Raw genomic sequence first — 15,871 nt, forward strand, 5'->3', positions numbered from 1 at the left:
CGTGTTTTTTTTTTCCCATAGAGTACGACAACGTGGTTATTCCAATGTAAATTTCAACACTCCATTCTTGACAACGACTTGTTGACTTTCTGACTTCCATTGTCTGATATAATGTTAAATTGTCCTTTTTATGCAGCAGCCGCTATCATATATCTAAATATCTCTATGGTGCAATTAACTCTCTCCTTACCAGACATTTTTAGAATTTCCCCCGAAAATTCATATCCACCCAACACTAAAATAGACTTTTTTTTTACTCAAACAGAAAAGCAAAAAGCACATTCTATATTGTACCACAATATGAAACTTTTTTTCAAAATGTCAAGTTTTTTAATCTAAAGCAAAAAGAAATTAAATCTGGATGAGAAAAGTGACGGTTGCATCGTAACAAATGTGACGATTTTCCTATGGGTGGTAAAGAGAGGGTTAATATAATTTATTTTTGAATTGAAGAAAATACCTTTATGTAATGGAATTACTCTCGAACCAACGATAAATTTTGTCAATTAAAACAATGTTAAATCAAGCCCTTAATAATTGCGTTCGATGACCAGACCTGAAAATATGTGCATGTCGGCGTACCTAACCATTTTCATGTTATTTTCTTATCTATATTCTTTATTGTTCTTATTTATTTATCGATACATCTATTTATCTAACCATCATTATAATTTTGTTTTCCAAATTCAGCCAAGGCAGACAAGCAATACTTTCTATAATTTATATTTTCATTGTTGTTCGGACTCAATACAAAGCACAAGAAATAAAGGGTTGTATAAGCCTTAAGCCTTTTAAACTTTGCTAAATTTAATTGCAGGTGGGAGATAGGGCGGGACGCATGGCCAAGCTGTCAAATAGATGATCTGTGTACTGGTGTTGTTCACTTGTCTAGATGTGTTGTTCGAGCACATTCCATCACTCACTTGTCTAGATGTGTTGTTCGAGCACATTCCATCACTCACTTGTCTAGATGTGTTGTTCGAGCACATTCCATCACTCACTTGTCTAGATGTGTTGTTCGAGCACATTCCATCACTCACTTGTCTAGATGTGTTGTTCGAGCACATTCCATCACTCACTTGTCTAGATGTGTTGTTCGAGCACATTCCATCACTCACTTGTCTAGATGTGTTGTTCGAGCACATTCCATCACTCACTTGTCTAGATGTGTTGTTCGAGCACATTCCATCACTCACTTGTCTAGATGTGTTGTTCGAGCACATTCCATCACCACCATTCAATTCTGTCATCATTCAGCACGGATTTCTAATATGCATGTTCTTCTTTATCATCTTCTAACATTACTCAGTTGTGAATCTAATTCTTTAATACTTCCATATCTGAAATAGTCAACAACAGAGGGAGGAAAATGAGAAAATGACTACGATAATATGTATGTATCCTCTTCCTCTTGCTTAATGTTCTTCTGTCATTAATACAGTACTGCAAAAAAGTCTATGGTTCAACACTCAAGAGTGGATGCACACTTTTACTCGTTCATACCATCGACGTTAAGACAGTGGAATAGTCTCACATCTCCAATGAAAAAAAAATACTGCGGTTTATGAAATCTTCAAAATCTGAAGTTACAGACTTAAAAGGAAGAAGAAGAAGAAGAAGAAGAAGAAGAAGAAGAAGACGAAATAATAATAATAAATATAATAATAATAATAATAATAATAATAATAATAATAATAATAATAATAATAATAATAATAATAATAATAATAATAATAATAATAATAATAATAATATAATAATAATAATAATAATAATAATAATAGATAATAATAATAATAATAATAATGATAATAATAATAACAATAATAACAACAACAACAACAACAACAACAACAACAACAACAACAACAACAATAATAATAAATAATAATAATAATAATAATAATAGTAATAATATAATAATAATAATATAATAATAATAATAATAATAATAATAATAATAAAATAATAATAATAATAATAATAATAATAATAATAATAATAATAATAATAATAATAATAATAATAATAATAATAATAATAATAATAGAAGAAAGAAGAAGAAGAAGAAGAAGAAGAAGAAGAAGAAGGAGAAGAAGAAAGAAGAAGAAGAAGAAGAAGAAGAAGAAGAAGAAGAAGAAGAAGAAGAAGAAGAAGAAGAAGAAGAAGAAGAAGAAGAAGAAGAAGAAGAAGAAGAAGAAGAAGAAGAAGAAGAAGAAGAAGAAGAAGAAGAAGAAGAAGAAGAAGAAGAAGAAGAAGAAGAAGAAGAAGAAGAAGAAGAAGAAGAAGAAGAAGAAGAAGAAGAAGAAGAAGAAGAAGAAGAAGAAGAAGAAGAAGAAGAAGAAGAAGAAGAAGAAGAAGAAGAAGAAGAAGAAATGGCCCGACTACAAAACATTTGAGCACAAAGTATTCGATTACCATTACCACGTATCACCCTAGAGAATACATATTATTATATCACTCAGTATTTCCGGTTTGAATTCTAAATACATAGATAGCTCTGTTGTCATCAAACATGGAGCGAGCCACGAGCTTTTTCTTTTGCAAGAAATTTTGTCAAATTAAATTTTTAAAATTAAAATTAAAATTAAATTGAGCTTTTATATAGAGCAATATCCACTAAATGTGCTCAAAGCGCTTTACAAGGGGTCACTGGTCAATAGCAATATTTAACATTTAGGACGGGACATGACGCCTGTTAGGCGATGTTATAATTTTTTCGGACAGAGACAACGCTGTTAACGGCCAGGTACTCATTACACCTGAGTACGGTGAGAGAAAGTGAGTAAGAGCCTTTTCCAAGGACTCAACTATGCGCCGAGTGCAAGGCTCGAACCCAGGACCTTCCAATCCGAAAGCGAGTGTCATATCACAAGACCACATAGCCGCATAACCTAAATATTCTTATATAACACTGCAGATTACGCCATTGCACTCCTTTCAAAGGATATGTGGATATGAATCTTGACATTTGTTTGAATGTCTTCATGTCCTGTAAAATATTCTTTCGGAGTTCTTTGTTTTGAAGCCATGTGATCTTATATGTATTAGCAAATTGATTACAATCATTGTCTTGTTATATTCCAATGTGATACAGTGTGAGTAATAATGAGATGATGATGATGGTGATAAAGATGATGATGATGATGATGATGGTGATGATGATGATGGCGATGATGATGGTGATGATGATGATGATGGTGATGATGATGATGATGATGATGATGATGATGATGATGATGATGATGGTGGTGGTGGTGATGATGATGATGGTGAATATGAGGATGATTATAAAGATTATGATAATGATGAATGTGAGGATGATAGTGAGTAATATGTTGATAATGATGATGATGGTGATAAAGATGATAATGATGATAAAGATGACGATTATCATGATGATGATGATGATGATGATGACGACGACGATGATGATGATGTTGATGATGATGATGATGATTAAGATGATAATGACGAAGATGAAGATGACGGTGAGGAATATGACGATGGTGATAATAATGATAATGATGATGGTGATAAAGATGATGATGATAACGATGATAATGATGATGATGATGATGATGATGATAATGGTGGTAAATATGATAATGACGATTATAAAACAATAATGACAACGACAACAACGATAATCCAATCCAACCTTCAAACTTTCCATTGGACTCTCTCAGACTCAGACTGGCTAGACAGTGACCACGAATTCAGGGTTGACGTACGAGAATCCAGAGAATTCACACTGGTCAAGATTCATGATGAACAGTTTGTCCGTCGGGGTCAGCTTGGGTGCTTCGGACGTGAACTCTCGGTCAAAGTTACTCACATCCTTTCTGCTTTTCTGTCAAAGTCAAAGTGGGGGAAGGAAATACAAATCAGAAAAAAAAAATTAAAATGTGATGCTTTGTGATCAACAAGTCTATAATGAAAAGTTATAGATATTCTTTATGCATTGATTCGACCTTTTTTTACTTGCATATGTAAAATATTGTGTACTTATAATATTATCCTTGTATTAATGTGATCTACTCTTTTGTTTGTATTAACTATTGTCTATGTATATCTGCGTATATGATAAGGATTTAAATGTATTTTGACCTATGCGATCCTTAATCCTTAATGATTATGAGGTGCTATGATATGATATGATAATTTAATTTCAACAGTTCAATAACAATATTATTATGATAAAAATTTCGCCAAACAGAACAGAAAGAGTAAAAGCCGTTTATGTTTGGAGAGTGGAGAGTTGAAAACAGACATGCTCAACAAGCTCACTGCATGTTGTTACTCTATAATATTCTATGAAATATTCTGTCAAACTCATTTTCATTAATCACTAGTCTATACTTATATGTAAACTTTTGTTCAAATCAAAACGGGGAAAAACGGGTATTAAAAAAAACACTCAGAAGTCAATCAAAACTAATAGAGGTTGAAATTTCAAAGATAAAATTAAATATTCTGTGAAAACAAGAGAAAAGGTTTTGGTAAAATGTATGATAAAGTTATCAAGATCAAGGCTTCATGCATAGCAAACTACAATGTGCTTGGAATGTAGATGGCCATTCATAGAAAATAAGGGGATTTAAATTTTAAAAGAATTTGTGAAATAGAGAAAGTAGGAACAGATGGAGAATTTAACATAATATAGGATTGACGGTTCTTTACAGATTAACTTCTATCTTAGAAAATTATGTTTTTTAAAATGTTTCTATACTTTATAATGTCAATAACAATAATTAATTATAATCGAAATGAGATTTATAATAAATTATACTATTTTGTTCTTTTTAATCACCCCAATGGGCAAGTTGTAATATATATATATATATATATATATATATATATATATATATATATATATATATATATATATATATATATATAATCTATGAAATGCTTGTCTATAATAATACCAAATGAATTAACGTAAACTTCATCTATGCCTTTCGACATTCATATCTTTAACTTCAAGGAAAAAATATCTCATGAATGAAAGATAAAAAACCTTTTTTTTAAACTGTAAAACTAATAGAGACAAATACTTGGTTATAAAATCATATAACAATTGATGGCATGGTCATACAGAGTTAGTGTAAAGCATTAGATTTGTTACTATTAATTAATTGTAAAGCATTATATTATTGTTAATTTTAATACCCGTGTAAAGCATTAGATTTGTTACTGTTATGTTAACGGTCCGTATGAAGCATTATATTGTTACCATCAATAACCATGTAAAGCATTAGATTGTTATAATTGACCTTGTTATTTTTTTCATGAATGCCCGCGAAATGCATTAGATTGTTATTCATAATGCCAGCGTAAAGCATTCTATTGTTATTAGTAATGCCCATATAAAGCATTAGATTGCTATTATTATTGCCCGCGTAAATCATAAGATTGTTATGATATTATTAGTAATGCCCGCGAAAAGCATTAGATTGTTAGTGTTAATGGTCTATGTAAAGCATTGCATGTCAACGATACGTATAAGGCATTAGATGATACTCTTGTTGGTCAATGTAAAGCATTGGAATGTTACCCTAATGTTAAACCACTTATCATTGTTATAATAATTGCCACATCACCATTAATAAATATTATTTAAAAGAGCGCAAGAAAATTAAATTAAAAGGCGGTTATTGTAATAGCCAGTGTAATATTAATATAGAAAGAAACGACTGCTAACATCTTACAAAAAGTAAGTTTATAAACTGTTACAAAGATTGCCCTATTGTAAAAGAAAGAAAAAAGTTCATGTACTGTATATTATTGACAATCATTAATGATGGTGGTGAAAGAAAGATATCAACATAATAACAATGATAACAATGGTAATAATAATAATAATAATAATAATAATAATAATAATAATAATAATAATAATAATAATAATAATGATGATGATGATGATGATGATGATGATGATGATGATGATGATGATGATGATGATAATAATAATAATAATAATAAATAAATAAATAACAAGATGCCAGTAACACCCTATTTTCAACTCAAAGCTCAATCATAAATAAAGCTTGATAGTAAAAATGTTTGTGCATATATCATAATACCATAAGTATATTGATGCAAAAAAAACAAAAACAACACAAATCAATCATCAAGGTATGCAATGTGTCAATGATCAACACCATCACACACAAAGGGATGCAATGAAATAAAATTATCATAGAGCCCCCCCTCCCCCACACTCACACTCAACGAAAAAAACGACAAACATACATTCTTCTTCCCAGAAAAAAAAAAAAAGAAAAAAAAAGTTAGATGGAGCTTGCGATATATTATCGAGTTCTTACTAAAACTTATGTAAATGACGACGATAAGAACAGGGAAAGATTTTACAATTCACCAGCAACCCTATTATTCCCCTTTGATTTTAAATGCAACAGAAATAGGGAAATAAACCTTAACAAAAAGGAAGAAAAGACAGGGCAAAAGAATTAGCATCAAAGCCCCCCACACCCCCGTGTGACTTGTGCGATCCCCCCCCCCCCCCTCCTCTTAAAAAAAAAAGCCTCATCTAGACAAGTACACCAAGATAAAGCCCAATCAGTAAAAAAAGTAAAATTAAATAAAAAGAAAATTAAATGCAAAGAATATAAGCACGCCTCTAATAATTTTTCTTTATTTTCAATCTGGCAAAGGGGAGTAACTGACCAAAATGAAGTCTTTGACGACTCGTCGTCACCGAGTTATCTCCCATGATTTAGACATCTCATGGGATGGACTCACGGTGTGAGAATGAAAAACTATATAATAGTTAATATTAAAAATAACAAACGAACAAATACTAAACAAAATAACAGCGGAACCCCCCCCCCTAAAAACAAAACAAAACAAAACAAACAACACAAAACAAAGCCAAAATTAATCCCAACAAAACAACAAAAACAAACCAGCAAGCAAAATAATCAGTTAGTTTGAACGAATTAAAAAAAAAAATTAGGCAATTTAAAAAAAAAAAATTCATCCTCTGAAATAATAAAATGGCGCACCAACAAAAAACTTTATGATGTTTTCATTTTGGGAAAACACGTTTTTAAAATTTTAAATATTTGTTTAATTTTTCAAATGAAAATACAAACATATTGTTTTTTCTCTCAAAAAAATAAATTAAAAAAATAAAAAGAAACACGCCAATCTGCAATAAATACAAACAATGCCATTGACCAATCATGGCCGTGTTTCTTGATTGTAACTGTCCAAGAGCTGTATTGGGTATGAAAGAAACTTTATATAATGTTAAAGATAGGTACCATAATATTAGAGTTGAGTGTAGGGAGCAGGAATGGTCTGTGGACAAACAAACCCGTGCGCGAAGAGAACTCATTATTTCGTAATAATTTTGTTTACTGTTGTTTTATCATAAATATTAAAAAAAAGAAAGTATTGATACTGGTGATAATACTGGTGAAAGTTCATTACTAACATCACTCGACTCAGGTGTGAATGAGTACCTGATTATAGGCAGTGACGGATGGCCTGCTGGAGGAAATAAATGAACCCATTGTGAGACGCACGGAGCATAGTAAATCCGTGGAAATGCGCTATATACATTAGCATATCTATTTTATATTGTATAATGTTGTTACTCCACGTCAAATCTTCAAAGATCAAATTGATCTCCAGCAGGATGGCAGTCAATATTGTCAGGTTATTTCAATGTTTTATCGACACAAAGCGATATCACTATAGCAGCAACAGCGGCGCCGTCTGCAAGCACCCAGATATATATATGAATCATCCTAGTCACCCTGACATACAAATGTAACACCCCAATCACCTAAACATATTAAATAATTCAACATCCCCAGTCACCTGGACATATACACAAGTAACATCTCAGTCACCTAATCATATACATTTGACATCCCAGTCACCTAAACATAATATATGTATAATATCAGACACATACAAATTATATAAATGTAACATCCCAGTCACCTAGACATATTCATATAATTGTAGCATCCTTGTCTCCCAGACATATAATTGTAACATCCCAGTCACCCAGACATATAATTGTAACATCCCAGTCACCCAGACATATAATTGTAACATCCCAGTCACCCATACATATAATTGTAACATCCCAGTCACCCAGACATAGGCTATATTTTGTAACATTACAGTCACCTAGACATACAGATGTATCATCCCAGTCACCCAGACATAGGCTATACTTGTAACAATACAGTCACCTAGACATACAGATGTAACATCGCAGTCACCCAGACATACGCTATACTTGTAACAGTACAGTCACCTAGACATACAGATGTATCATCCCAGTCACCCAGACATATAATTGTAACATCCCAGTCACCCAGACATAGGCTATATTTGTAAGATTACAGTCACCTACACATACAGATCTATCATCCCATTTCCCACATACCTACATGTATGGTGAACTAGACAAATGTTGACGTATCAACGCCAGCATTTCTATATTTTTAAAATGCCCAAATACCCGAATTGTTATGTATAAAAATATTATCAAAATAAAACAACCGATACCCAGAATTGTGAGATGGGATATATTTACTAATGTTATAGTTAACTAAATATATAATTATAAGGTGCATGTTATTTACCTTCAGGGTTAAATGAGTTCATGAAATGGCAACAATGTGACCAAATACAGTGGTTAACGAATAAAGTCTAAAAAAGATTGATCAGAACAAGAGAAGAAACAAAATTTCTAATTATTTTCTAAATTAAGGAATGATTGATATAATATATATATATATATATATATATATATATATATATATATATATATATATATATATATATATATATATATATTCCATTGTAGAAGACTTAATGCCATATGGATTGGAAAAGGCTAAATAATCGTAATGGACAGACTTTTTACAAAGAGATAGATAGATAGATGGATAGATAGATAGATAGATAGAGAATTTTATAGATAGATAGATAGAGATAGAGAGATAGATAGATAGATAGATAGACAGATAGAGAGAGAGATAGATAGATAGATAGATAGATAGAGAGAGAGAGAGAGAGAGAGAGAGAGAGAGAGAGAGAGAGAGAGAGAGATGGATTTCATTTATATAGAAATTTAAGAGGAAAAAGTGAAAGTTAGTTGTGAAAAACTGTTACGTCGATTAATTATAACCAAAAAAAAAAGAAGATAAGAAGAAGAAAAAAGAAGATTGAAGCATTTGTTACCATTAAACTCTATGCTACAGTATACTGGTGATGAAACTCAACCCATTCGTCGTGATTAGTTCAATTGTGACTTTCTACAATTCAATCGTAATCAACACTTATCACATCAACATTGAAGGAGAAAACAAAGACATTAAGAATTTAAGGGGAAAAAAAGACAATTTGTGTGAATGAATGTTTGTTGATTCCAAAGAATTAAAGTTAAAATTGGAACATGGTTAGAGCAAAGTAACGGTGATAAGTGCGTGTCTTACTGTATACCATCCGGGTATATAACAGGCCTGTTGATTTGGAGGACAACTTACTCTAGGTGAACAGGGCTGCCTACGAGGTCACGTGGCTGTGCATATTATACAGTCGTGTATCGTTAATCCAAGCCATTTCTTTCCGTCTACGAGGTTTGGCCGGATAACCGAAACATCGTGATTTCCATACCTCCAATTATCCGGATAACAATATTTAAAATAAAATAAAAAGGTCCTACTGCGATAACATTTAATAAGGTTATTGAGACACCCGGGTGAAATTAACACACGAGATTGTACCATGTACCAGGCGCAGTGCAATTATGCCATAAAATTACTAGTAATCAGCAAGAAGACAAAGTGCGATTTTTAAATAGGCAAGGAACTGTTGACAATACATAGTTTGTTGCGAAGGGAACTAAGGGCTGTAATCACAATATTTAGTTTTACTAACTGAATTGTGGTAGGAAATTATTAGCTTAAAAAATAGATAAATATCAAGTCAACGAATGAATGAATGAATGAATAAATGAATAAATGGAATGGATATATATATATATATATATATATATATATATATATATATATATATATATATATATATATATATATTCAGTACAATATCATAGGTTGTGTGCTGTTAGGGTTTTTAAGGTGGTAATAAAAAGAGAAAACGATTAGGGGAGGTAGAGGGTTATGTGAAAAATTATTATTTAAAGAGCTAAAATTACTTTGGTATTGTAAAGGAGACATCAAATTTAAATAAAGTGTGATCCAATGTGTGGGAATATTTTGATGTTGGAATAAACTTGACCCATGACATCGGACGTCTAACGCCCTCATCTCCACCATTTGGACACAACAGGGAGTCTCAGAATATCAATATTTTTAAATATTGTACTACTGGTCATGTGTCATTTATTATTTATAAGTATAATATTTCAAATGTTTCTTTAAAAAAGGATTTTAACGGCGATTTTTAAGAAAGGTTTGGTAACATTACAGCGCTAGGAGAATGGATCGACAAAGTGACTAATTCAGACAGGAAACATAAATAGGTCTTAATAGCAACCATTCTACATTTTATATTTAGTCTGAGACCGCTCAAAAAGTCAATGGTCCACCTCAGACAAATACATTGGATCTCCGTCAAGACGGATTCATTCCAATTGTTACAATACGTTATATATGATCTTTTTTAATGGACATGATACAGCGATATAATTCAGTAGAAAAATCTTATCCGAAAAAAGTAGTCCTTCAGAGCCATTGGGCCCACGGAGCCGGAGTTTATCCCGGTTTCTACAGCGTGAAACGATCAATAGCAATTGCTTCCTATCTTTTCGATAGAACGCTAGTTTATCGCAAAGTACTTTCCCGCCAAATCTAACACACTGCTGGGTGGACAGGTGGGTCAGAAAAAATCTCGACTACAATCGGGATCGATCTTGGTCCCTTTGTGTGAAGCGAGTGCTCTATCAACTGAGTTATGAGGACCCCCCCCCCGTATCCGAAAAAGGAACATAATTCGACTGCTTTCTTCCCGGTACAAGTCGAGGAAATCAAAATAAAATTAAATAGTCTCATTTTAGGATATGAAACAGAGAGAGAGAGAGAGAGAGAGAGAGAGAGAGAGAGAGAGAGAGAGAGAGAGAGAGAGAGAGAGAGAGAGAGGAAAGCCGTGATGGCAGATTTAAAGGGGAAGGAGACCTTAAATTCTGACTCACTCCCGAGACCCGCCTGCTTGCCCCCTTGTCCACAATGAGAAAAACTCTTTATTCCAATTGCAGACCTTGAAAAAAAATCTCTTTAATTAATAAAAAGACGTTGATAACTAAAGAAATACCAGGCCGATACCAGTCCAGGGCACAGATATTCAGGTATTCGATACCAGGACAGGGCACAGATATTCAGGTATTCGAAGCGATTTTGTTTTTTTTCAATCATGATATTCTCTAACTGCTAACGTATGCAAGTAATGGTGACTATCACTATCTTGCTTTCCATGAGATCAAAAATAATTTTGGTGGGTCTAAATTATGATTAATGTTAACATTAAATCACAAAACAATATGAATAAGACTGGATGAAATGAGGATCTACTGGATGTAATCAATATTTAGTATAGAGGATATTACACGACTGACAAATTTATCTGCTGAGCTGGGATCAAAGAGACTCGATCCACTTTCGAACTTCGATACTGTAAAACATGATTTTGTTCTGACTTATGTTCCAAATATTAAAAGCACATCTTGCAACATTAAAACTACAAGGACAATAAAAGCGGCATCCAAAACATAATATTAATAATAATAATAATAATAATAATAATAATAATAATAATAATAATAATAATAATAATAATAATAGTCGTAGTAGTAGTAGTAGTAGTAGTAGTAGTAGTAGTAGTAGTAGTAGTAGTAGTAGTAGTAGTAGTAGTAGTAGTATAGTAGTATAGTAGTAGTAGTAGTAGTAGTAGTAGTAGTAGTAGTAGTAGTAGTAGTATAGTAGTAGTAGTAGTAGTAGTAGTAGTAGTAGTAGTAGTAGTAGTAGTAGTAGTAGTAGTAGTAGTAGTAGTAGTAGTAGTAGTAGTAGTAGTAGTAGTAATAATAATAATAATAATAATAATAAAACAACAACAACAGCTAATAGTCAAAAAGCTGTGGACAGAGGCAGATGAAAACATACAAACACACACATTCCCCCTCCTCCTCAATATACAAATGCACTTAAACATGTACACAACACACACACACACATACAGAAAGTGTGTGTGAGAGAGAAAGTGAGTAAGAGAGAGAGAGAGAGAGAGAGAGAGAGAGAGAGAGAGAGAGAGAGAGAGAGAGAGAGAGAGAGGGGGGGGGGTTCCCAATTCAATAAAATGAATGACAAACACATACTATTTTAGATACGTTTTTTAATCTCGAAAAGCATGTCAGTCAATGATAGACAATCGTAGAATTATGTTCTTGTTATTATTATTATCATCATTGTAATAATATAAATAAATGGTTGTTGTTAGGTTCCAAAAGTAATACATACGCATGGTATATGGTAAATTATGTATATGTACACTAAACCAGTTCACTGCCGTACTCCTGGGGAAAAAAAAAAAACCCAATCTAAAAATTCGGCCAGAAAACGTGTCCTTCAAATATCGATACATTTGAATAACCTTCACCTTGGAAAAACTCTCAAACTTCCCGAAGTTCCAGGTTTTAGAGTTTTTGTCAAGATGGGGGTCGTTTAAATCGATCGATATTTGAAGGACGAGTTTTCAGGCCGAATCTTAAAATTCGTATCTTTCCAGAGTACGGCAGTTCATAGGTTGAGGAGGAGACTTTCCAAGCCTGCTTTCTCACACTCACATAGAAAATGAGCCATTACTTAGTATGCGCTTGACTAAGAATCTCTCAACATTGCCACCCGGAAGTATAACGGTCCAACACACACAAAACGATGTGTAACCATGAACGTTTACAGTCTGGTTAATACAGTCAGTTTAGTGAGAATGACTAATAAACGCGGATGGCAAAAAGTAATTACAAAGACCCCAGTGACGTCAACTTCATACTATCTATAGGATCTCTTTAGTTGCTTTGAATGTATTAAATGAGTTATTTTTAGAGCACTACCTAATACCATGATCTTTCGAGTAAGCAATAATGCGTGCTAACATTAACGCGTTAAATAAATATATAATAGTCACGAGTGAAATCTTTGTTCCACCCCTCCAAGTAAGATTCTTAGATATTTCGCTACCAATAAGTTGATTCATTATTTTTATACAGAAGTATAATGTTTCTTCGTCTACCATAATGACAATTCTGAACCCCCTTTAATCCTCTCTTTACCAACTATAGGAAAAATCGTCACATTCGTTTCGTTACAACCGACATGATTCTGATTCAAATTTCTCTTGTACATCATAAAATTTAAAGAAAATGAACAATGTGAAGTTGACCATGTTTTGCTAAAGAAATTAATTATCGCAAGAACTTACTGCTATTGTCTTTGAGTGATAAAAAATGTATTTTTGTGTTAGTTGGGTGTGAAGTTTTGGGGAAAATCCTGAAAATGGCTGGTAAGGAGAGAGTTTAAAAAACAAACCCCATTTGATTTGTATTCATACGCACCAAACATTATTTCAGATGGCCAAAAATCGATATTTTCAACCATTACTTAAGCCAATAGAAGCAAAAATTATTATGCAATCGTTGAATACAAGTTTTGTCTAACAGGTTCAAAGAAGTATTCAACAATTATGTGTCTACCCTCCAAAAAAAAAACCAAAACAAAACAAAACGACAGAGTTTTTCAAAATTAATAGGGGTGGAATTATATACTTTCAATCAATTGGACAGTCTGGAATCACCAGGGAACGATGACCTTTTAAAATACTCATTATGTTGTTCTTAAAGGCAAAGAAGATGACGATTTTTCTATTTAACTCACTAAATAAATGACAGGAAAAAAAATCTCCCACTCAATAAAAAGAAAATTAGCAGGCATTGAAAATCACCTCCTTATTTAAAAAAGGCACTGAAGAAATGTTATGGGAATCATTTTAAAAAGCTAAAAAAATAAGTAAAGTGAACAAGGTCATAGCGAATAGAAAATGTCATTAAATCTGTATATGACGTAATCAATATACTGTCGGGGAAAAAAACATAAAATAATCACAAACCACAGCAAAAATGTTTAGAATGTATTTTTTGATCTAGTTTAATATATTTTTGTTGTTATTATTGTTGGTTATTTTATGGTGAAAAACAACCAACTATGAACCAACTGATACATTGTAAAAAAAGGAGAAAATTCGTAAATAAAACTAAAAACATTTATACCGTACGTTCTAATAAACGTACACTCCTTAAAATGTAATGTGCTTGATCAGCCATGGGTTATCTGATTATAACGGATATGACTATGACGGCGGACTTATTTGCAGGTCTGATGACCTAATTTCTTATTGGTTCATTGTTGAAATGGAAATCTAAAAAGAAAATAACACAAAATATTGCCCATTACAACAATGATAACTAGGCCCATAACTTGATTCGGATGTCAGACCTGCATATATGTTCTCGTCAATGACGACCGATGACAATGATAATTTTATTTATTTATTTTTCTTCTTATCAACCTACTCAATGTAGCGTCTAAAATATAACGCTTTGGACGCCGTTATGGAAAGAATTAATACCACATTGGTAATAAAAGACAGGAAACAATGCATATTTTTTTTTTCAAATGTAAAGGCTCTAAGAAACTGAAAGAAGTATTTAATCTTTAAAATATCTACATGAAATGAAGTGAGTAGTAAAAGTGCCAGAAGACAAGTGGAGAATACAAATTTCGCGGCGATGGGGGCTCGAACCAGTGACCTTACTGGTACCGACACTCCGCCTGGTCGGGGAGAGCGTGGCTCTACTTACTGGCTACTTGCACAGCTCTGTTTATTTAGCATTGTCGATATCGATATTATCACAACTAACATTATCATTACATATTAACTTATTATCAATGCTGTTATTTCCAATAATGCTGCTTATTAAAATCCATAAATTAAAAAAAAGGAAACTAAATAATATGTAGATAATCTTTAAAATATGGACAATATGGAAAATGTAAAAAAATTAATTTGTCTATATTGAATACAAAGAAATTATCAAGGAGCAAGAAGAGTTACAATTCATGATAGGAGCATAAAAAATAATGAAATACTTTCATTAAATTTGAATACCATGGCTGTCAAAATGTTTCAAAATAACATGTTTACTCACATCAAGATCACGTAAAGCTCAAACTTCTTTGAGATATCATGTTAAATTTTAAAAGTTTATTTTTTAATCAAATGTTACGAGTGCATTATATAAAAAATATTGTTTGACAATTTTCATTAACCCCCCCCCCCCCACCCCCATAAAATTGGGAGTATTTTGTGTTTTGTGTGCCACCGGGAAGAATTCGTAAATAAAGATGAAATTACATGGCCATATAGATCGATTAAAATGACCATTTGAAGGACGACTTTTCTGGTCAAAATTTTTAATGTGTTTTTTTTTCTTCAGAAAACGACAAAACTGATGACGTTTTTGTTATATTATTTAAGCTGAGATTGTAGATCTATAGCTCTGAAAAAATATGAAAATCTAGGATTTAGTCATTCGGACACATAGAGAAAAGAAAATCGATTAGCCAATAAAATGTAACTAAACAGCAGTGTACCATTTTAGCCCAATGGAAGACGTGAATGAATTCATTTGATATATATCTAAAAGACAATGATCTGAATTCAACATTCATATACAATATATATATATATATATATATATATATATATATATATATATTATATATATATATATATATATATATATATA

The 15,871-nt window shown here is 32.0% G+C and overlaps 1 protein-coding gene across 2 annotated transcripts in view; it reads right to left on the reverse strand.

The window, feature by feature from the left end:
* Positions 1 to 734: 734 nt before the first annotated feature.
* LOC144973504 (calcium-dependent protein kinase C) overlaps positions 735 to 15,871 on the reverse strand; it is a 320,626-nt gene continuing 305,489 nt past the window's right edge. For both annotated transcript variants that reach the window (XM_078916013.1, XM_078916014.1), the window contains exons 18-19: positions 3,662 to 3,853; positions 735 to 1,340 (exon numbers count right to left, since the gene is read on the reverse strand). In XM_078916013.1, the coding sequence (XP_078772139.1) occupies positions 3,701 to 3,853 (153 nt within the window). In that variant the 3' untranslated portion in view covers positions 735 to 1,340; positions 3,662 to 3,700. The remainder of the gene's footprint in view (positions 1,341 to 3,661; positions 3,854 to 15,871) is intronic.

Source organism: Berghia stephanieae, chromosome 5 (genome assembly GCF_034508935.2).
Source record: "Berghia stephanieae isolate SIO BIC M18660-M18661 chromosome 5, UCSD_Bste_1.3, whole genome shotgun sequence".
Classification (NCBI taxonomy): Eukaryota; Metazoa; Mollusca; class Gastropoda; order Nudibranchia; family Aeolidiidae; genus Berghia; species Berghia stephanieae.